We start from the raw sequence: 24,698 nt of genomic DNA, 5'->3' as shown, positions 1-24,698 counted from the left end.
CCCAGTTAGTGCTAGTTTATTATACTAACTTGCTAGCTAGCAACTTCACTAGCAGTAAATGCTAGCTAGCTATCTAGTTAGCATAAGCTGCTAGGAGTGCTAGCTAGCAACCTTACTATCAGATCGTCTGAGGTAAAATACATTTTAAAAAGTTTACGTAACTTAAATGCAGTTGTAAATGTTTCTACTAGTGACTGATAGCGTTACAGTTAATGTTACTTTATAGCCTTTTAGCTATTTTACACAGCATTTTATGTCATATAGCTCAATAGCTGGCTACGTTTTTAAGAGAGAGCTTTTCAATTGGCATCCCTCCCTCTGTTTTCAGTCACAGGTGGGGACTGGATTAGGTGCGAGCAGTGCTGGAGGTGGGCTCAAGAGTTGTGCTCCAATTGTACTGGGGATAGCTTTATTTGTAACCTATGTACAAATTAGAATCATACAATATCAGCGCTTAAGAGAGTTACCACATCAATGTTACACTGAATTAATTAGTTAAGTTGTTGTTATTAAATGTTATATTTCAATGTTATTTAATGTTATTAGTTATATTCCATTCCAATATATATTCCAATTAATATGTTTTAAATGTTTAAAGAAACATTGAAAAGTGAAAGACTAAAGTTACATACATGGGATGCTTTAGTGAATTTCAGAATGTCTGGAATAGAAAAGGCAGAAATAAAACAATTCAATAAGCATTCGCAGCCAGTCATCCAAAACCAAAACTATTGAAAACATTTTGCTCCTGAATGTCATTTTAAAGACTGCTGGGATTTAAAATGTTGCATTTTTCAAAAGATATTGAGTGCAATTGAACATAATGTATTATATGGAAAAGAACAACAAAGAAAGAACAAATAAAATTAATGTGCAGGTGAGTTAAAAAGCGGGACTTTAGATCAAATCTCCTCATAGTGCGGATATTAATGGTGATATGTGCAACACCATTTCCCCCCATATTTTATTTAAATAATTAAAATAAGACAACTAGACTTAGCTTTTAAGTATTAGTTACTAAAGAATTTCTAAATAAAACCGATTAAATGGATTTTAACACACTTGTGTGAAATGCCTCGCCGATCCATCACGACTGGCCTGCTGGTCTGCTGACATAATTCGTCCGATGTGCTCTCAACCGGCCTCTGCATCGTGGATGTTGGTGATGATCCATCTGCTAGCCCCGGCCTGCTAGCTTCCTGAACGCCGTGTCTCCCGCTCGCCTATCATAGTAATCGACTACCGAACGGCTCCCTGTTTCATCTATTGCTGCTCATTGGACCCTATGCTCACTCGGCTACACAGCTGATGCATGCTGGACTGTTCATTAACACAGTAATTAATTGTGTTTATCTGTCGGCCCCAGCCTCAAACTCAGGCCCTGTGTGTAGCAAACTGACCCTCTCTGCCCATTCATCGCCATTTACCTGTTGTTGTTGTCCTAGCTGTTTACCCGTTGCTGTCTCACCCAATGTTGTCTTAGCTCTCCCAATCAACACCTGTGATTGCTTTATGCCTCTCTCTAATGTCAATATGCCTTGAATACTGTTGTTAAGGGCAGCTCTCATTGTTTTATTTTACTGCGGAGCCCTTAGTCCTGCTCAACATGCCTCAGAAAGCCCGCTTGTACCTCCCCCACACATGCGGAGACTGCAGCTAGCTTAACAGAGATGCAACCTCTCTCATCGTCACTCAATGCCTAGGTTTACCCCCACTGTACTTGCACCCTACCATACCCTTGTCTGTATACTATGCCCTGAATCTATCCTACCACGCCCAGAAATCTGCTCCTTTTATTCTCTGTTCCCAAAGCACTAGACGACCAGTTCTTATAGCCTTTAGCCGTAGCCTCATCCTACTCCTCCTCTATTTCTCTGGTGATGTAGAGGCCCTGTGTGTCCCAAGGCACTCTCATTTGTTGACTTCTGCAACTGTAAAAGCCTTGGGTTCATGCATGTTAACATCAGAAGCCTCCTCCCTAAATTTGCTTTATTCACTGCTTTAGCACACTACGCCAACCCTGATGTCCTAGCCGTGTCTGAATCCTGGCTTAGGCAGGCCACCAAAAATTCAGACATTTCCATCCCCAATTACAACATTTTTGGTCAAGACAGAATTGCTAAAGGGGGCGGAATTGCAATCTACTGTAGAGATAACCTGCAGAGTTCTGTCATACTATCCAGGTCTATGCCCAAACAGTTTGAGCTTCTACTTTTAAAGATCCATCTCTCCAGAAATAAGTCCCTCACTGTTGCCGCTTGTTATAGACCCCCCTCAGCTCCCAGCTGTGCCCTGGACACCATATGTGAATTGATTTCCCCCCCATCTATTTTCAGAGTTCGTACTGTTAGGTGACGTAAACTGGGATATGCTTAACACCGCGGCCGTCCTACAATCTAAGCTAGATGCCCTCAATCTCCCACAAATTATCAAGGAACCTACCAGGTACAACCCCAAATCCGTAAACATGGGCACTCTCATAGATATCATCCTGACCGCGTCCGTTATGGGTCCGCGGTCAAACGACCACTCCTCATCACTGTCAAACGCCCACAAAAACACTTCTGCGAGCATCGACCTGGCCCAGGTATCCTGGAAGGATATTGACCTCATCCCGTCAGTAGAGGATGCCTGGTTGTTCTTTGAAAGTGCTTTCCTCACCATCTTCAATAAGCATGCCCCTTTCAGCACAAAAACACCCTGTGGCGTACTGCACGAGCATCGATTAGTCCCCGCGAATGCAACTTTTCAGGGAAGTCAGGAACCAATACACAGAGTCAGTTAGAAAGCAAAGGTTAGCTTTTTCAAACAGAAAATTGCATCCTGCAGCACTAATTCCAAAAGGTTTTGGGACACTGTAAAGTCCATGGAGAATAAGAGCACCTCCTCCCAGCTGCCCACTGCACTGAGAGTAGGAAACACTGTCACCACTGATAAATCGACGATAATCGAGAATTTCAATAAGCATTTCTCTACGGCTGGCCATGCTTTCCACCTGGCTATCCCTACCCCGGTCAACAGCTCTGCACCGCCCGCAGCAACTGGCCCAAGCGCCTCCCTCTTCTCCTTCATCCAATTCCAGACAGCTGATGTTCTGAAAGAGCTGCAAATTCTGGATCCCTACGAATCAGCTGGGCAAGACAATCTGGACCCTCTCTTCCTAAAATTATCTGCCGCCATTGTTGCAACCCCTATTACTAATCTGTTCAACCTCTCTTTCGTATCGTCTGAGATTCCCAAAGATTGGAAAGTGACCGCAGTCACCCCCCTCTTCAAAGGGGGAGACACTCTAGACCGAAACTGTTACAGACCTATATCCATTCTGCCCTGCCTTTCTAAAGTCTTCGAACGCCAAGTGAACAAACAGATCACCGACCATTTCGAATCCCACCGTACCTTCTCCGCTATGCAATCTGGTTTCTGAGCTGGTCACGGGTGCACCTCAGCCACGCTCAAGGTCCTAAACGATATCATAACCGCCATCGATAAAAGACAGTACTGTGCAGCCGTCTTCATCGAACTGGCCAAGGTATTCGACTCTGACAATCACCGTATTTTTACCGGCAGACTCAACAGCCTTGCTTTCTCTAATGACTGCCTCGCCTGGTTCACTAACTACTTCTCAGATAGAGTTCAGTGTGTCAAATCGGATGGCCTGTTGTCCGGACCTCTGGCAGTCTCTATGGGGTTGCCACAGGGTTCAATTCTCGGGCCGACTCTTTTTTCTGTATATATCACTGATGTCACTCTTGCTGATGGTGATTCTTTGATCCACCTCTACGCAGACGACACCATTCTGTATACATCTGGCCCTTCTTTGGACACCGTGTTAACAAACCTCCAAACGAGCTTCAACGCCATACAACACTCCTTCCGTGGCCTCCAACTGCTCTTAAATGCTAGTAAAACTAAATGCATGCTCTTCAACCGATCGCTTCCTGCACCCGCCCGCCCGACTAGTATCACTACTCTGGATGGTTCTGACTTAGAATATGTGGACAACTATAAATACCTAGGTGTCTGGCTAGACTTTAAACTCTCCTTCCAGACTCACATTAAGCATCTCCAATTCAAAGTTAAATCCAGAATCGGCTTCCTATTTTGCAACTAAACCTCCTTCACTCTTTCTGCCAAACATACCCTCGTAAAACTGACTATCCTACCGATCCTTGACTTCGGCGGTGTCATTTACAAAATAGCCTCCAACACTCTACTCAGCAAATTGTTTATCCCATATGTTACTCTGTGTTGTTGTTTTTGTTGCACTGCTTTGCTTTATCTTGGCCAGGTCGCAGTTGTAAATGAGAAGTTGTTTTCAACTGGCCTACCTGGTTAAATAAAGGTGAAATAAAAAAATATATATATATTCTACTGGGGTAACTGGCACCCCCGGGGGTAAAAAAAAACTCCCCTTTTCTAAAAACAACATTTAATGAAATAACTAAAAAAGTGTAAACTGTAACCATTTATTTCCCTTTATAGATTATTCACCTAAGCATGACCTTCATCCACATACCAATTTTTTCCCAAATGTAGCTTTTTTGTGTCAGCAATTAGACAACTAGTCCTTAGGGGGGGGGGGCTAGATACCCCCTAGTACCCTATGATTTGATTGAAACAAAATACAGGTGGAAGTGTAACTTCTTAACTCCCTCTGCTTTAAACGTTGATTATACAATAGTTAGGCTACTTACATCATTCAAGCAGAATAAGATCAAAATGCATATTCCCATGAAACTGATTGGGATCAAATGGTTGGCATGCCGATGCATGAACGTTTCACACATAAAACGTGAAGAATTATCATTCACGTTTGGAAGTGATGATGGCCTAATTTATAATAATGTAGGCCTAGTTTGGTGTTTTAGGATAAAAAAAATGGAGCCACTATGTGTAGGCATATGTTACTTTTTAGATGATGCATTGTAGGCTATGTGCAATAAGAGACGGCGTAAGAAAATCACAGCGCTGATTACAGAAAGCCTAATGTATCTATCTATGACTATATAGAACTGCGGTATATATCTGTGATTGCGCAATAGGACTTTTTTATGCATTGTGAATTCACATGGAATTTTATCAATATTTTGTATCGTTTTAACGGAAAACCCAAAAACTTTAAAACATGAAGAAAATGTTCAATTTGTCACATCCCTACTCTGCATGAACACAGATGAAACAGTAGCAATGTTATCTGTACAATGATCAATGTCACAAGTGATGTGAAAGGTAGTCTGTTTAATCTAATGAATGCTGAAAAAAAATCCATATCCTTACAATAATTCAATTTTAGTCAAACACGGATAGATAGTTGGTCTAGGTCTGCATAGTGTATATAATATGTAGTACAACAAAATTGGGGGCAACACTAGAATGAAAGACAGCAAGGCAATCTGATGACTTCACAGAAATGGATATTATGTTTCTTTGAAATGAGGACACAAATATACACGGGAGATTGCCTTGTCTTTCACTCTGAAGGAAATACAAGCCCTATTGGGAGAGAAAGAGGTGCTCAGTTTCCTAGTCATGGGCCATACACATACATAATGTTTGTTACTTTCAGAAAAACCCACTCAAATATGTACATAATGCATACACACAACACAACACACATCTTGCTAGTGATAATTCAATGTGAGATTGAGGACAGATAATGTCACAGATCACTCTGATTACAAAATATACTCAGATGCACACACACACACACACACACACACACACACACACACACACACACACCCAACCCACACACACACACACACACACACACACACACACACACACACACACACACACACACACACACACACACACACACACACACACACACACACACCTCCTGCAATGTAAAGTGCCAGAGCAACTGCTTTAAAGTGTTAAAGATCAGAGGCAAATGAAAAGAGAAAATCTATCATGACTGTAATGTGTCCTGATGGAGGGCGATCTCCCCTGCGAGGAGCCAGGCGCGGGCGGGAAGAGGGAGGGAGCAGGTGATGTATGAAGGAGCTGGATTGGAGGTGAAAAGCGTAGCAAGACGGACGGGGGAAGCGAGGGGGGAGAGGAGTAACACAGTCCTGCCGCCTGCAAGACTCCTGAGGCCCAGGGCAAAAGTGGAATAAATGTTGATTAGTGTTGATTTGTCCAACGACACTCTGCAACTGACAGTGGGACTAAGCTGCCGCGAAAGGCAACCATTAATCTTAGTCTGGTTTAGTAGTGTATATTAATTTGTGTCATTTCCACTACGTGAGAGAGACATCTTCCTCTCTCTCTCGCTCTCTTTGCTCTGTCACTCTCTCTCTCTGCTCTCCCTCTCCCTCGCTCTTGCTCTCTATCTCTCTCCCTCTCTCACCCCCCCTTTCTCCCCCCCCCCTCTCACCACTCCTCATATACAGCTCCAGTGTTTGTAAGCTGTGATAGTTAGACGAGGCTCTGTCAGTGGTACCGTGGAAGCCTTGAGCTAGCGCCTGCTCGGAGCAGCTCCTAGCAGCAGGGGAGAGTGTATGAAATGAGATTCCGAGCCCTGCATTAAGAAAAATGAACTCCTGGGGGGTTGGTATGGCAACCGCATTCGAAAGTGCCATTGCATGTTCAATTTAATGTACATAACAAATTTGCAGATTTGATTAAATTCAGAACATATTAGAGGAAGCTATGGCAGACCAAACCTTATTGCAAACAGAGCTCTTTTAAAAGCAAGCAGAGTCAGATTTAAGCTACCATATCCCCATCTTAAAAGCAGTGGATACTGTGGTCTGTTAATTCAGTCTGGTGAGGCATGAGGGCTAAATCCAACCAAACAGCTATCCATTTGATCAATTTCATTCACCACCCCGACTGGAATATGCTTTATTTTGGAGATCACAAGCACATAATCTGCATTTTTAATGAATAGCATTTAGCATTGCCGCTGATGCTATAATAGGAACAAATTACAGTGCTTTTAGTAGCTAGGTCACCAGCCTATGAAATAGGAGTTCGACTTATGTTAGTCATTCCACTTGTGTTTATTTTTTCTCAGGCCTCTCTGTCTTTCTGTCTTCGCTACTCACGTTCACACACAACATAGAAGGTTGCTCCCTGTTATCATCACTGGGATAATATCACAAAAAAACAACGAGGGGAAAAACAACAGATCAACGCGAAACAGCAAGATCAATTTCACAGTCACCACCATTGTGATGCCATTGTTAATGACCCAATCACATCACACTAATAATTCTATGATTAAGCCCCTTAATGTGATTAACATGTATCAGTTAGGCCTCTGGTCATTTCCATAATTGATAAGGTAACTAAATGATCCTGTAAGATTGGAGGAAAAAAACACAAACCTAACATAGCATGGGACTCAATAATACGACGAATCCCTTCATACTGTGTTCATAATAACGCTACTAACAAAAAGAGGTGAAGAGCAAAGCTTTTTGAAGGCTTCTCAAAGAACGCACAATGTCACATTTTCCTACTTTGCCACTGCCTGTGTTTCTGTGACTCTGTGAGCAGTAGAAGTAGAGCTTCAGCTGGATGGATGATTAAACAGAGGGATAGGAGGGAAACAGCTGTGGAGGAGAGTACAGCTTTGTGTTTCTGTTTCTCCTGTGAGTGCTGCAAGCACACACACACACACACACGGAATGCTGCAGCATCAGCATAGAAGAGTAGGCTGGATAAAAGGAACGACAAAAGCTGCTGTATTAGCAACAATCCCAGCTAGTGATGGGAGGGGGATGCATATCACCGTGACACAACACTCTGAGTAGACATTTACATCCTCCTGCATTGATAGGAAGGAAAATAAACTGTTACAGGCTGCTAGTTAACATTAACTCTGAACAGGCCCCAGCTTAGCCTATGTCAGCATCCCAAATGCTGGGGCCCTGGTCAAGTAGTGCACTATAGAAGGAACCACCATACCAAAGTGACACCAGGGGGATTTAGATAGAGAGCGAACTGATATGTCAACATTAATCTTTCGACTACCATCAGTTTGGCATTGGCAATACACTTAGATACAGACTCAAAATACACCATTGTGCTAATCTTAAAAAAAACACAAAATACTGTATATACAGTCAAATTGTTAATTCCTATGAGTTTCTATACCACATTGGTTTTCGAAGGTAAAATAAATATGATATTTTCTTCTGTGGATCATGACGGCTGACATAAATTGTTTATATGACGATGGTGTGCTATAGTGTGTAGGGTTCTGAATGGACTCTACATTCTCTAGTAAAAATAGGCAGATGCCAAGCCATCTGAATGGACTGACAACTCAATGTAATGTACTGTACAATACACCTATCTATAATCAGATCTCTGGCTCATTTCACCCACGTCAAATATTACTCCGCTGCCCTCTGTAAAACACCCCATTTTCACCCTTCAAAAAATAACATTACATCATTCCACTAGACATTTTTATAAATGGAGCATCCCCCAGGCGTGAAACCTTACACTATTCAAACACGGGCCACCAGAAAACTAGCCTTTTGTTGAGGTTGAGAGGGAAAAAAACTAAACAGCCAGTCAGAGCAGTAGGGATGAGTCTCAAATGGCACCCTACTCCATATATAGTGCACTACTTTTAGTAGTCGGGAACAAATGTTGGGCGTGCCATTTGGGACACACACTAGATTTACTGAGCGAGCATCTCAGTCACAGAGAGGTTGTTTGACACTGGTGGAGATTTATGACGTTGCTGAGGTGTTTACAGAAGTCAATTAGTTTTCTAAAATGTTCTAAAGTACAATTTTCGATGTCAACTGTTTGCTTATCAAAAAGAGAAGGACAGTTCTTTAGATCATTCTAAAAACAAACTGTGGAAATGTTTTTCAAACATGATTGAAACATATATTTTTGCAATCTTCTACATTCAGGTTTTGTGATTCATTAATTTTGTGTTTAAGATAGGAAATGAATGACACTTAAAATATGTTATTTCTTTTAAAAACCCTGATGTTAGATTGAGTTGTGTTACATTTGTATATGTTATAATGCGTTGAGTTTGCAGAAGGTTAAGGTTTCATGGCACAATAGCATTGGAGTCAAATTGTTTGGGTATATTTGTGGAAAGTACCCTGTGCCAAAACCTCTTATTACATGGTTCTGGGTGGGTATTGCTGGGACATGTAGCCTACTGTCATAGACAAGACCCTAAGACTAATTTTAACTTATCTTCCTTAGTCTGACTGTACTTCAAAGTGACCTTGGGGGTAAGTGGTCAAACAATGTTTAGTTCTAAGAATCTATGGAAGTAAATTAGACATTTTCTTGTCTCTTTTTATAACGTATTACAGACAGAGACACACACACACACAGACCCACACATGCACACACGGTAGGCCTTTTAGTGAACAGCAGCATTCCTTTCAGTAGAGAAAGACAACCAAAACATGCAGTCAAGGAGGGAAAAAATAAACCAGTGTCTGTGAGAATTTTAAAAAAGAAAAAGAAAAATGCCTGGCAGGGGGGAAAAAAATCAACTGTTCGATCTTCTTCTCCTTTCCTGTGGGGTGTGAGCTGAGCACAGGATTGTGCTTGTTTATAGTGAGCAGTCATTCTGCTAGGCACCGTTCGCTAACCACACCACACCGCAATATCCAAGTACAAATACACAGAGTCGGTCAGGAGTTCAGGCACTGGCTTAATCAGCGCTGCCTGCCTGTCCTGCCTCCCTGAGCATGGCATTATATCCTGTCCTGACTCCTGCAGGTGAGTTGCTCTTGTACTGGGGACAGTCAGAGACGTAAAACGCGTAGTGGACATTGAGGGGAAAGATTTCCATTTGCTGAAACTAAATTCCACGAATATTGATATATTCACAAAATCAAAAAACTGTGAATGAAGGTTCTGACTAAAAACTAGGCCACTTTTCATTTAATAAAAACAAATATAATGTAATGTGCTATATGCACTTATATCAATTCTTAGCACTCAAATTTTGCTATGACAAAATTATACAAATAAATAAATGTTACAATAAGATATTAACAACACAGTTATCCTAAGTGAAAATCATGTGGTGTAAAAACCAGACTACAAAATAGCCTTTCTAATGCATCTGGTGCATTCATACATATTTAATGGTTAAAAACAAGACAGATTCCAGAGCTGCAGCAGCAGAGGTCTGTGCAGTCAGTAGGTCCTGCGCTGAGCTTTATTTACTTTAAGACCTAACAGTAACCGTGCTCACCGACAAACCGGCTCAACCCTACACAGCCTCACTAGGGCTAGTCTGTAGTCTGTACTGTGGCAGGTAGAGTCGTAATAATGTTTTTAAAAACAGGTAGGCTCTTTTTACATGGAGAATCATCATAACGTTTTTAATACTTTGGCACCCAGCCAAGAGGACCCAGTCGAGGTTTACTCGACAGAGATATACTCCAGGTTTCAGCAGAAGACATTTCCCCAAAATATTATCAAAACTACTGGTGACAATTTAATTCTAACACCTTATACAGCACACAGTATATAACACAGTATCTCACACAGTATATAAAAGAGTAGAGATGTACAAAACCATCTATCTTGTACATCCATATATCTATATTCACTTGATGTAATGAACCCTAATGTTCTCCACCCACAGTGGGTATGTGTAACTAAACCTCCTCTGAGAGGAGAAACAGAAACCTGGGCTATTGGGTTGTTGGGGTCGTAGCCGGCTTAGAGCGAGACTGAGAGAAAATAAGCACAGGGTGCACAGCACTCCCAGCCAGGACCAGATCCAAGTTACTTTGTGCTCCATGCAGAGACGAACTTTGGATGAACTCAGAGAAACGCCAGGGAGTAAAACACTATGCATAACTTGTGCCACTCACTCCCCCTCCAAAACCCTACCGAGAGAACAGAGAAAGGAGAGAGAGCCAGCAGGCCTCAAAAGCCCCCCTGCTCTCCTGAGACACTGGCCAGATTGAGAGTGAGCTACATGGGGCAGAAGGACTGGGTTGGTGGGAGGGTGGAGGTGGAAGGTGGTGGCCTCTATCTATCTACCTATCTATCTATCTATCTATCCAATTTTATTTAATGCACTAATGACAATGAAACACAGTGGACATGCTTCCATATTAAACGCACACAGCGATAGAATCTCAATAAATCTAAGTGCAAATTGAAATGAGTCCCTATTCCACGCCATGTCTTAGAAAGGGAAAACATTGGACAAGACACAGTGCCTATAGAAAGTCTACAAGGCCCCTTGTATTCATTAACATTGTATTGTGTTACAAAGTGGGATTCAAATGGATTTAATTGCAATTTTTTGTCAACGATTTACACAAAATGTAATGTCAAAGTGATTTTCTTTTTGTTGGTACGATTAATGAAAAATATAACCCCAATATAGTACATGCTAGAAACACCTCTGGCAGCGATTACAGCTGTGAATCTTCTGGGGTAAGTCTCATACGAGCCTTGCACACCTGGAATGTGCAATATTTGCCCATTATTCTTTTCAGAATTCTTCAAGCTCTGTCAAGGTGTTGGGGATCATGGCTAGACAGCAATTTTCAAGTCTTGCCTTAGATTGTCAAGCAGATTTAAGTCAAAACTTTAACTTGGTCACTCAGAAACTTTCACTGTCTTCTTGGTAAGCAACTCCAGTGTAGGTCTGGCTTTGTGTTGTAGGTTATTGTCCTGCTGAAAGGTCAAATCCTCTCCCAGTGTCTGGTGTAGAGCAGACTGAAGCAGGGTTTCCTCCAGGATTTTGCCTGCGCTTAGCTCCATTCTGTTTCTTTTCATCCCAAAAAACTCCCCAGTCTTTGCTGATGTCAACCATACACATAACATGATGCAGCCACCACCATGCTTCATTCACCATAAGGAGGCAGTTACTCAGTGATGTGTTGTGTTGAGTTTGCCCCAAAGATAAGCCTTTGCATATAGGCCAAAAAGTGCACTATTTTGCCATGTTTTTTGCAGTATTACTTTAGTGCCTTGTTGCATACATCCAGTATAAGCATTTTTTGGAATATTCTGTATATTTTTATTCTTATTTTCCCTCTGTCATTTAGGTCATTATTGTGGAGACACTACAACGTCATTTTTCTTCCATTACAGCCATTGAACTCTGTAGCTGTTTTAAAATCACCAATGGCCTCATGGTGACATCCCTAAGCAGTTTCCTTCCTGTCCTGCAGCTCAGTTCAGAAGTACGACTGCATCTTTGATGTGTCTTGGTGGTTTAATACATCATCCACAGCATAATAATTAACTTGACCATGCTTAAATATATATTCAATGTCTGATTTGTTATTGTTACCCATCTACCAATCACAGCCCTTCTTTAAGGCTTTTGAAAAGCTCCCTGGTCTTTGTAGTTGTCTCTGTGTTTGAATTTCAATACTTGACTGAGGGACCTTACAGATGCTATATGTATTGGGAACAGAGGAAGGGGTAGTCATTCAAAAATCAGATCAACCAGGGGTGGCTCCTCAGAGGAGGAAGTGGGGGACCATCCTACTCAGTGAATTTTATAAAAATATAAATAGTGAAACATTTAAAAAGTTATCCTTTTTAGATAAAACTATACAAAATATATTCACGTCACCAAATAACTGATTAAAACACACTAGCAGTGCGCTCTCGGAGCGCACACTAGATGCTCGGGCCTAGCAGTAGGGTTGATTCGAGCATTCTGGCCTTACAATGGCAGTCAAGCACCCAAGCTAACGTTGGCTAGCTTTCTAGCTACTTCCAGACACAAATGACCTCACTCTGACCATTTTACTCGCCCTAGCAGAGCTGGTAAGGCAGTTTTCATGTTATCCAGATCAGTGGTAGAAAAAGTACTAAATTGTCATACTTGAGTAAAAGTAAATATATCTTAATAGAAAATGACTCAAGTAAAAGTGAAAGTCATGCAGTAAAATCCTACTTGAGTAAAAGTCTAAGTATTTGGTTGTAAATATACTTAAGTATCAAAAGTAAATTAATTTGCTAAAATGTACTTATCAAAAGTTAACGTAAAAGTATAAATCATTTCCAATTCCTTATATAAAGCAAACCATACGGCACAATTTTCTAATTGTTTCTTTTAAATTGATGGATAGACAGGGGCACACTCCAACACTCAGACATAATTTACAAACGAAGCATTTGTGTTTAGTGAGTCTGCCAGATCAGAGGCAGTAGGGATGACCAGGGATGTTCTCTTGATAAGTGTGTGAATTGGACCATTTTCCTGTCAAATTGTAACTAGTACTTTTGGGTGTCAGGGAAAATGTGTGGAGTAAAAAGTACATTCTTTTCTTTAGGAATGTAGTGGAGTAAAAGTAAAAGTTGCCAAAAATATAAATAGTAAAGTACAGATACCCCAAAAAACGAAATAAGTAGTACTTTAAAGTATTTTTCTTAAGTGCTTTACACCACTGATCCAGAGTGTTGGTGACTGTAACTGTGCTGCTGGCAACAATTTAATTACGCTTTTTTGCCGACGTTTACTGACACCGGGCATGTTCAACGGGTGTTGAGCGCTTGTAAAGTCATCATCAGTTATTCTGCGCCCTGGTACACTCAGATGAATGAGAGTGCTCTGAAATCAGAGTAGATAGCCAGAGTGAATATACGAAAGCACCCGAATGTCCATTGAGAACACACAACGACTATACCACACAGCTAAGCTAAGAATGACGGGAATAATCACGTCAATAAACATTGGGTAGTTAGATAGCATATAGTTAATATGCTGGTAAGTTGATGTATTAGTAGCTAAATAACGTTAGGTAGCTAGCTAACATATCGGTACATACTGCTGTAATGATATATTATGTGGTTCGTAAGGACAGAGTAGCAAACAAATTGTTAGCCAACATAACGTGTAAGGTAACTTATTTGAAAAGTCATTACTTTATTACATTGCTCAACATTTTCTTAACATTTGTCATAATTAGTTAAAGCAATTAATTTGTATCCGCACTCATACTTCGGCTGCATATTTTCTGCCATTTTCTTCAAATTTGAAAACGATGTGAAGCCACGCCCATTGTCTGAAGAATTGCATTATGGGCCCTAAAAGCACTGAAATAGTGTCCATAGTTGGTATACTTCGTATTTTGGAGAATGTAGTATGTATGACATCCGGGAATTTTTGGCATACAAACTATATCCATACTATGACCAATAAGCATACTATATACTCAATTTACATCACAAATAGTCAGTGCAGTTTTTTTTTTTACCCCTTTTTCACCCCAATTGGTAGTACAGTCTTGTCCCATCGCTGCAACTCCCATACGGACTCGGGAGAAGCGAAGGTCGAGAGCCATGCGTTCTCCGAAACACGACCCTGCCAAGTTGCACTGCTTCTTGACACACTGCTCGCTTAACTCGGAAGCCAGCCGCACCAATGTGTCGGAGGAAACACCGTACAACTGGCGGCTGTGTCAGCGTGCATGCGCACGGCCCGCCACAGGAGTCGGTAGAGCGTGATGGGACAAGGCCATCTCTTCCGGGCAAACCCTCCCCTAACCCGGACGACGCTGGGCAGATTGTGCACCGCCTCATGGGTCTCCTCAAGCACTGCGATGCATTGCCTTAGACCGCTGCGCCACTCAGAAGGCCCCATTGTCAGTCACCTTGACTCATCCAATTTGGTTTGGGACCTCTGCACCTACGTTATAAACTTCCATTTGTAGGCTAGGTTGTAGCAACCACATGATGGGTATAGGGCAAATTCGAGTATCATATAGTAACCTAAACCTATCGGTGTTACATTGAGCTGGGTGAATGGAATATGAATGACAGTGATCCAATATGATGTAATAGAAATAAGACTATGCTCGTAAAAAAATTGGCCTCCTAATCTAAAACGGCACTGACTGCCACCGATGTCAACCCTTATTATTTCACACAGAGTGAGTCCATCTACCTTATTATGTAATTTGTTAAGCCAAATTTGACTTTTGAACTAATTTCAGCTTGCCTAAACACAGGGGGTGAATACTTATGCAACAACTATATTTTAGTCATTACATGTTTATAAGTGTGTGAACATTTGTGGAATTTTATTTTCACTTCGACATTATGGAGTATTTTGTGCAGATCAATGACAAAGATGTACAATTAAATATATTTCAATCCCACTTTGTAACACAACAAAATGTGAAAAAAGTTCAAGAGGGTGTATACTTTCTATAGGCACCGTACTTTATATACACACTAAACAACGCCGAATTCTATCTGTGCCAATTTCAGAAATGTCAAGGGAAAAGGGGATTGTATTCTGGAAAGAGGACGTATGTTATGCCTCTCCCTAAGCCTAATGTCACTGCATCTGCTCTTGGTGAAATTATTCTAGCGACAAGGTCTCTCACAACAGCACAGACAAATGAAAAAACAGACACAAGTGAATTAAATGAGACACACTCAGCAGAGAGACTTGACAGCTAACACACAAGGGGGGAAAATGATGATGCAGATGGTAATTTAGTGCTCAGATGTTTGACACAATAATTGATAAGGATTTCCAATGTAGTAGCACTGACTGTAGGCCTACATAGTGTGTAACAGCATAAAATGGATTACACGACAACACAAGGCAAAAACACAAGTATAATAAACCATTTGTACACCTCATATGTAATTCAAAGCACATCGAAAAACGATCATGCATGTCCTGCAACAAGTTTGTGGATAGGAATGGCTGTGAATTGAAAAACGCGCTTTCGGTGAAGACATTTCTGAGTCCTATGCGCGCATCAGAGCGCATACAATATATCCCCTTTACGTGGGCTTCTGTAGCCAATAGTATAAATAGTTTCCCTTCAAATTGTGCAGGCTAGGTCTATATTTGATGTGCAATCAATATCTTACCAGTAGATAACTTTATTAAACGCATTGGGCCTACCTGTCTTTTCTTTGATTTCACACAAGACGTTGAAGAGAGCAGGCTTCATCCTGTGGCAATTCAAGGCGTGTTTCCTAAAACAAAACAAAGTCAATTAAAAAATGATCGTAAATCACAAAAGTGTTATATCTTAAAAACATATGTATGCTATAACGGGTTTATTGAAGCATGGGCCGCAAATTATGGAGACTGGCAATTGTGTGATACAATTGCGCATCGCATCAACCTTTTTTTGATAGCCTGATGTGTTTTTTATATGCATGCTTAATTTCAAAAGTAAAATAGCATATGTACTATTTAAAAATGACAAGTTAATATGTATAGGCCTATTATTATTAATAATGCTATTATTATTATTACTGGACGCAAGTAAAGAAAGTAAACTAGAATATATGGCTACTTGTTACTGCCTAAAAATATCATGCAAAAAAAATCATGCTGAGTTATGGACTGATTGAGCAACAATACCAACGACAATTTATACAACAGCTTTGAAGATGTATTTTTGTTGTTTAGAAAGGTAAAGTTTTATCAACAATTATTATATGTCTTGTTTGTTGTTGACTTTGTATAAATTACAGTCATGTATATTGCAGTGAAACAGGCGACAGCGGAAAAGGTTGTCCAAAGAGTTTAATAGCATTTTAACAGATTCCTCTCTGCTCCTCGTTCTCGACGATGTAGGCTAAACACGCGCACCGTGCCCGTCTGAGCACTTCTCTTTAGCGTCTGAGTCAACAAAATATGTAATAACAGAATGCAAATAATTTTCTGCAATTACTATCAATAGCCCATTTTTTTTACCATGTAAATAACAAATGATAACCTAATAGTTTAGTCTCGATTTATATTAGATTTAAGGCTATGCCTTATCAGTTATATTTTGCCTGGAGTGACACAGAGAGCTGTGTTTGCACAAAAGTTCATCAAAATGATGATGTTGTCAATCAATGTGATGCTTGTTATTTTGATGACAAATCGCATGCACAAACTTGAGATGTCAAATTTGCGAGTCTTTATTGATTTGTCAGTAGTGTGAAAACACTTTGAATCTATAGTTGCAGCCTGTAGACTAAACTGCTGCAATTTTACTGTGTATAATTTCTGGAAAGTCAGGAGAAAAATGATCTGTTTTCTAAATATTAATAATAATAGAACTTCAAAGTGTACATTTAGTAACTGGTGCACTTTGGATGTCATCCTTTTTCCAAATGCCCGCTTGCCCGCGTATCATTATTGTAGGCTGTTGGGCGCGAAAACCGAATTATTTTCAATTCATCAATATAATATTTTTCACTAGAAATCTGACTTTCTTGAAATGTCTTATTATCCATCGTTATTGAATGCATAGAGTAGTTTGCCATAACGATTCGCTGTGCATTTTGACCAGGTAGGTCCCGAGCACCTTACCTAGCTTGAGCTTCGTCCAGACTTTGATCTGTGATGGTCATTATTTGCTGTAAAATGTCTCCTATGTCCTGTTTTCTCCCATCGCCGTCCGTCCCTCCGGTGCCTTCCATATGTTGAGACAAGCCGGGATGCCCTGCCATCCCTACTCCCGCATGAGAGTGCATCAACCGCGGCTGCTCGTCCATCTCTTACGATCTATTTGCTCTCACCTATGTGTCAATCTCGCAAAAGAGAATCCTTAACAAATTCCGACGGACGTTTTATCTTGCCTACACAGGTTTAGGGTTCCACGCCGTGGTTCGCTTTCCTGCGCTCCTGGGTTCCAAGACCCAGAGTCGGAGGGGAAGAGAAACAAGCCCTCTCTCTCCCTCTCTCTGCTCTCCCAGCTGGTCAGAACTGAACGTGAAATCTGATATGAAATACTCCCTTTAGCAGATCAGACTGTGCGTGGAAAAGATAAACTGTCTTCAACTACAACATTGGAATCTGTATGCGTCTTCCTTTCATGTGTCAGAGCCTGTGTCTTCCCGAAACACAATCACTTTTTCTCCGAGAGACTGGGCGGTATCGAAGGAGGGTTTTGGAAACCTGAAGTGCAAGCTATTTCGACTTATTCCATCCGCCTGCTTTTGCTGAGTAGCCTACAGTACGACACGGTAGTCACTGAAAGGCAGCACATAGCTAGAGTATGAAAGTGAGACTCCGCCTACGCGAAATTATTGGGAATAGAGACCATTTAGCCCCACCTTGAGGTGCCTCTCGTGAAACTTCAATCATAGCGCTGTGTGAAGGAGGGATGCAGGAGATGTTGCCACAGATGTTGCCACATGCAAGCACTGGGAGCAACCTGGTTTCAGAGCATTTCGTATTATTATGTACGTTAAACCAAGATATGTAAATCGTATGATTTGTTACGCATTGCAAATCCTACAAAGTGTTGTGTCTAACATTAGCTAGGTGGCTAGGTGGAACACGTTAGCTAGCCGGCTAATGTTAGCTAAGCTAGGGGTTATGGTTAAGGATTAGGGTTAAGGTTAGGAGTTAGGTTAAAAGGTTAAGGTTAGGGGAAGGGTTAGCTAAAAGGGTTAACCTTTTCACATGTACCAACAAACGGGTGTGATCATTCTACAGTGGTCCCTGCAGCTTACGCTCAAACCGGGTATGATTAAAATGCTTATTTAGAACGTCCAGTTTCGATTGACGCAGCAGTGAGCATTTGAGCTAGCCACACAGAAACATTTTGCACAATCACAGTCCTTACAAAGTTATGTCCTGAATATGACCAGTTTATTTTTGGATGCAACCCAGCTAGCAATGAGGAATCGGCCCAGAAGCAGCTCTATTCCAGGGGGCCGGAATTGATTGAATCGGCCCCGGAATTGGGTGTCAGACTCGGCCCGGGATCAAAATGAATGACTGCCCAGAATCGGCCCAAGTACATCGGGCCGTTTCCGTCTACAGGAATTCAGTCGACTTTGCCAGCATCTTACCAGAATCCCCCCAGAAGCAGCCCGATGCAAATGTAAATAAATGTATACAAAATTACCAGATTTAGAAATTGTAAATATTGCTATTATACATTTTATGCATACAAATTATACCCATCCACCCCCCCAAAAAATGGAAACACTGTACACCTGGTGACTGTGTCAGCCTGAATGCTCCTGGCCCGCCACAGGAGTTGCTACAGTGCGATGGGACAAGGACATCCCGGCCGGCCAAACCTTGACCTTACTCGATGACGCTGGGCCAATTGTGCGTCGCCTCATGGTTCTCCCGGGTCGCTGCCGACATGGGTATCACACTAGCATCTGTAGCAACGCAGTTTGCACCGCGATGCAGTGTCTTAGACGGCTCCGCCACTCGGGAGGCTCCATCCACAAAGTTTTGAATGTTTATCAATTGCCTTGTACGAAGTATCAAAATACTAAAATACTACTTTAACAGGACTCTTAAAGAATTGAATTTAAATGTTAATTGTATTTTTTTATCACAGAAACAATGAGAAAATGTGGGGGGGGGAAATGAAATGTTATATAAAGCGGTCCGTGTAATCATCTACCAGAGAGTAGCCCAAATCAGCCCGGGACCCTAGTAATACATTTGGGCCAGATAACTCACTCTGGAATTGTTCCGAGCCCCAAGGAATACATTTGGGCCAGATAACTCACACCGGAATCAGCCCGAACTCAATCCCCACATCCTAGCCATAAGTAATACTGCCTAAGGCGGCCCAGACTCGGGCCACATGACTTCGGCCGAGTCTGACACTCAGCCGAGTGCCCCGACTCTCAGCCGGAATTGCCCCAGATCCACTGTGCTAGCTGGGAATGTTCAGACATTCACAGAAGTAGCTACAGCATACACAATCATCCAAACTGGAAAATGTAGTCTACATTAGGCCTACCGCTAACTGAAGAAAGATTGCCGTAACATAAGCGGTCATATTTAGAGAACCCTGGTCTGACAGAAACCACAATATGAAATAGCTAATAGCAATTCATATTTATAATTCATAACATCACGGGTGAGCTCAACATTGATCTAAATAAATACTTTCTAAAAAATCAAAAGTAATCTGACAATGGTAGTTTGTGCGCACCGCCATGTTTTTTTCCCGCTTCAACCAAAGATAATAAGATGAGACAAGATGAGTTTGGTCAGTTTGCAGTATGCATGTTGAAGGGGGTTGTGTCGTCTACAATACTTCTCTTTCCTTCATTCACTTCCGGAAGTTTACTCAAAAGATAAGTGAACCATTCCTTCACCTCATTATAACATCTTTGGTCTGACATATGTTTAAGTGACACCCAGAATGCATTGTATCATGTCAATAAACATGGCGCTACACATAGCTGGCAAATAGCTTAGCATTAGCTCATTATAATCAGTGCAACAAAATACCCCAAAAGTATTTTACACAGATCATAGGTGTCCATTCCAATCTATGCAATATTCAGAATGCATTATTTGTCACCAGTACTTGAAAATGTGAATAAAACTATAAATACATTATGCTCCATACATACATTCATACATACATACATACATACATACATACATACATACATACATACATACATACATACATACATACATACATACATACATACATACATACATACTGTATGCTACAGTACAAACGACAACACGATATACAGAAAATAAGGCACTTATTTTGATAGGAACGCACACATGTCCAAAGCTTTTATTTGTAAAGAAAACAACAATGCAACAATGCGAGCGTCAGCCAGAAAATGTGCCAGTTCATGCAAGACTGCGCAAATGTCTGCATACTTGATGTGCAGAAAAAATGGGAAAGGACTCTTCTAGAAGAGGGAAGTTTGTCTGACTCAGTAAAGCCTCAAACATAAATTGTCCTCAACACTGAAATGGGATACTTCTATGTGAATTAATGAGGAGGCAGAAAACACCTCAATTCAAACTGTTAGAAAATACAACTTGTTTGAAAATAATTGTAAATTGACAAGTTGAAACACAGCCTATAGATAATTAATAGGTAGCCCGTGTTAACTGTCCTGTTGCGTAACAATCACATTTTGGACAGTGAGTGCATTCTTACTTCACGTGCATAAAACAACTCACGCTGGGGTGACCGTTAGAGATATTTGGACTCACGTGTGAAACGTTTAAGGTTAGGGGAAGGGTTAGCTAACATGCTATGTAGTTGCAAAGTAGCTAAAAAAGTAGTAAGTCGTTACGAAGTTTCTAAAATGCTAAAGTTCTCCGTGATGAGATTCCAACACACAACCTTTCGGTTACTAGACTTTCTCGTTATACACCCGACCAACCAACCTCCTTTAGTTTTTGACTTAAGTAATCTTCTGTCTTATGTAACCATACCAAATGTAACATGTCATGCTAATTCGAGTGTCCTGGATATAATTTTGCTATGTTACGTCTAGTCTATGAGACTAGGCTGTTCAGAGTGGCAACCATGTGATGGATAGAACCTGAACTACAAATAAATAATAGTGGTTGACACAAGAGGTCTGCTGTATTTTCCCCCTCTGACCACAGACGTGTCCCCATTTTCTCTCCACACCAGTCCATTTAATTTCCCCTGCCTGTTGCCAAGGTAGCCTACATGAATCAAAACAATTGACAATCCCCTTCATTTAGGAAAATTATTAGATAGATAAGGTAGGCCTACTTATTTAAAGATTAACACCAGAGAAGAAGAATCCACCTACTAAGTAGAATGATCACACTGAAATACATTGGAGGCAACATTTTAATAACAACATTACCATATGTTATTCGTATTTAATTTGATACAATGTAACATTTTATTTAGAATAGCCTATAACCATGCTTGTATCTGTGCAAATTTACACTTGCATTTTGGTGCACTGAGACTACACACTGCTCTCACATTGTTTGTTAGTATTTCAGGTAGGTAGGTCTACAGTGCTGTCTGTATGTTGGAGGGCCCCGCATGGCTGGGTTTGGCTGGGTGCTCCTAATGTAAGCCGGTGACCCATGGTGCGCAGCCAAGCAGTAAGGCCCGCGTGCGTCTGGCCCGGCTGAAAAGTGCCCTTAAGGCCCAGGCTGCACAGCACAGGGCTTTGTCCCAAATGACACCCTATTCCCTATATAGTACACTACTTTTGACCAGAGCCCTATGGGGAATGGGGGGCATTTGGGACGCAACTCACAGCACAGCCCTCAGTCCTTTAGTACCACTCCTCCTGCTGCTGTAGTGGGCATACACAGCTAAGGGAGGATGCTAGGGGGAGAGCCAAAGCTCTCTAGTGTGGAAGTAAAGTATGAACAATGCTGTACTATTCAGAAAGCTAGATTTGCACTCAGGTTAAAAAGGGAGATTTTTAGGAATTGAATAGAATGGAATAGAATACTCAGGTAGGCGAAAATTGTCTAGAGTAACAAACCACTTCATTTTTCAATCAAATCCGACATGTTCCCTAGAACCCAACAGTGTTCTAAGCTGAATGTGCTGTGTCAAATATTTTTCTTGACTATCATCGGGTCAGGGGGTTGTTTTTATAACAAGAATAACATATACAGTACAATCAAAAATATACAAATGAGCTGAGCCCATTGGAATACAGCTGTTTAGCATATCAAGTTTGAGCTGTACTGACAGTGACATGTCAGACTCTCTTCTCCCACAGTCCCAGGTGAAGCCGCAGAGTGAGGTTGTATCCTTGAGCTTGGTTCGTCTTTGCTGTGTGCACACACAACACACAACAACAACCAACACACACACACAACAACCACACACCACAACACACACACAAACACACCCACCACCACACACAGCGCCACACAGCACATGTCTATCACAACACACATCACACGACACCCGGACAACCACACCTAACAACACCCACTCTTTCTCATCTCCTCTCTCTCTTACTCGCCTCAGCTGCCTCTGAGTCAGTGGCTATGTAAATAGAAGTCAGAATATGTATGATGTAGAAGGGGTAAGTGTAGCAAGTTTTCCTGCCATCTGCTAAGTGAGAGAAAAATGAGAATACCTGAGGGGGTGTATGTTGTTGCAGCACCAGACATCCTTACACTAAGTAACATCTGCCGAGCTCTCTTATCAGCCAAGACATTTAGCTAGCTAAACATATGCTGATGTTATTCTATTCTGTTCTATGCATGGCCACAAGACACATTAACCAATAATACATTCTTATTTACAGTTTTTTCTGAGTGCTTAGGCACTATCTTTGAAACTATAGGCTATTTTTACAAAACTCTACACACTCAAACCAGCAAAACATTATACATCTCTTGCAAAAGCAAAAATTCTTGAAAAACTCTTCAAACTCTTTAAATAAATGGTGTTGTTGCGTCAATACAGTACACACAAACCATAATTTGAATAAGCACACAAAGCACCAACTACATACTGATAGTATAAATTAATAACTTGTGACTTTTGCTTTTTCTGTGTGCAGGGAATGGCTGTTTGCAATAAGGTTTTGTCATACATGTAGTAAACACACATACACAAAGGTATCCGAATGTGTAAAGTACGGATGTGTATACCGAACGTCACACCCTGTCAATACAAATAAGGGGAAAAAGTTAGATATTTTTTCTCTCAAAATGTTCTAACACTCCTCAAACAACAGTGCAGTAGAAGAAAACAAAAACATTTGACTAGAAAAAATAGAACAGAAAAAAATGAGGCTACATCTCTTCTTCTTTGTGGGTCTGTCCATAATACTTCATCCACATCACATGCGATGTTGTCTTGAGCTAGGCAGCGTGGGAAGTATCGCCTGGAGTGCCGTATCCAGGCCTGGCATGACCCCTGATCCATGTCTCCACAAGCCTCCTCCATTGCCTGTAGAAGGGGCATGCGTTCTTGGGGCTGGCGATCATACACCTTCCAACGCCATGCAGAGAAGAATTCTTCAATAGGATTCAAGAACAGAGAGTATGGGGGAGATTGAGTGCGATGAAAAGTGGGTGACCTGTGAACCAATTGCGAACCACAGCAGCCCGGTAGAAACTAACATTGTCTCAGATGATAACGTAGCTGGGCTGCTCTGGCCCCTGGTCATTAGGGATTAGTCTGTTGTGGAGGGTGTCCAGAAATGTGATCATGTGTGCAGTGTTGTATGGGTCTAGGATGGCATGATGGTGAAGGACGCCGTTTTTACTAATACATTGTTATGTTGCCACCGTGTTGTCCCGGGACGTTGATGATGGCACGGTGTCTGATGATATTTCTGCTGTTTTTGCAGGGTTGAAACCTGCCTCGTCCACATATATTAGCTCATGATGCACTGCATCTGCATCTAGCTCCATGACTCTCTGAAAGAGACAAGACAAAACAATGTAACACAGTACGAAAAGACAGGGATCAGTCAATATGATGTAGCACCATACACTTCCAGATCCAGTACCAATGATAGGATAGTATAGCTTACCTGCACATATTCATATCTCAGTTGTTTTACACAGTCTGAGTTTCTTTTGAAAGGGAATCTGTACAGCTGCTTCATCCTAATTCTTTTGCGTTTCAGTAGACGACACAGTGCAGAGAGACTCACTCTGTTGACGTTTTGGAACATGGTGTTATCTGCGTGGGCCTGCAGGTCTCTGAGTCTGATGCAATGATTTGCAATGACCATATTTACAATGTGGGTCTCCTGCTCTGGGGTGAACAGTRGACCTCTTCCACCAGATACTGGTTTTCTTGCAGTTCTGTAAAAACATTTGAGTGGTTTTAGTGATAGATCCTTCTCATTATGAAAGTACAGTACATATTACTGTACCAGTAAGACTACAGCACTTACAGTTGCTTGCCAGTTCTCATTTCGAAATATCCGGTTGATACCTGCAACAGTATAGCGGCTCAGATTTGGTTGAACCCGTTGGCCAGCCTCCCTCATGCTCATCCCATGGTTGACAACATGGTCAACCACAGTAG

The 24,698-nt window shown here is 41.3% G+C and overlaps 1 protein-coding gene across 4 annotated transcripts in view; it reads right to left on the bottom strand.

The window, feature by feature from the left end:
- Positions 1-17,958, bottom strand: part of pbx1b (pre-B-cell leukemia homeobox 1b) — a 90,493-nt gene extending 72,535 nt beyond the window's left edge. For 2 of the 4 annotated variants that reach the window (XM_023999413.3, XM_023999415.3), the window contains exons 1-2: positions 17,264-17,958; positions 15,854-15,927 (exon numbers count right to left, since the gene is read on the bottom strand). In XM_023999413.3, the coding sequence (XP_023855181.1) occupies positions 15,854-15,927; positions 17,264-17,448 (259 nt within the window). In that variant the 5' untranslated portion in view covers positions 17,449-17,958. The remainder of the gene's footprint in view (positions 1-15,853; positions 15,928-17,263) is intronic. The other 2 variants (XM_023999414.3, XM_023999417.3) reach the window with 1 other exon arrangement.
- Positions 17,959-24,698: the final 6,740 nt, after the last annotated feature.

The sequence above is a fragment of the Salvelinus sp. IW2-2015 genome, linkage group LG13 (assembly GCF_002910315.2).
Source record: "Salvelinus sp. IW2-2015 linkage group LG13, ASM291031v2, whole genome shotgun sequence".
Taxonomy (NCBI): Eukaryota; Metazoa; Chordata; class Actinopteri; order Salmoniformes; family Salmonidae; genus Salvelinus; species Salvelinus sp. IW2-2015.
The sequence above is the reverse complement of the archived record's forward strand: the minus strand, read 5'-3'. Positions and strand labels throughout refer to the sequence as shown.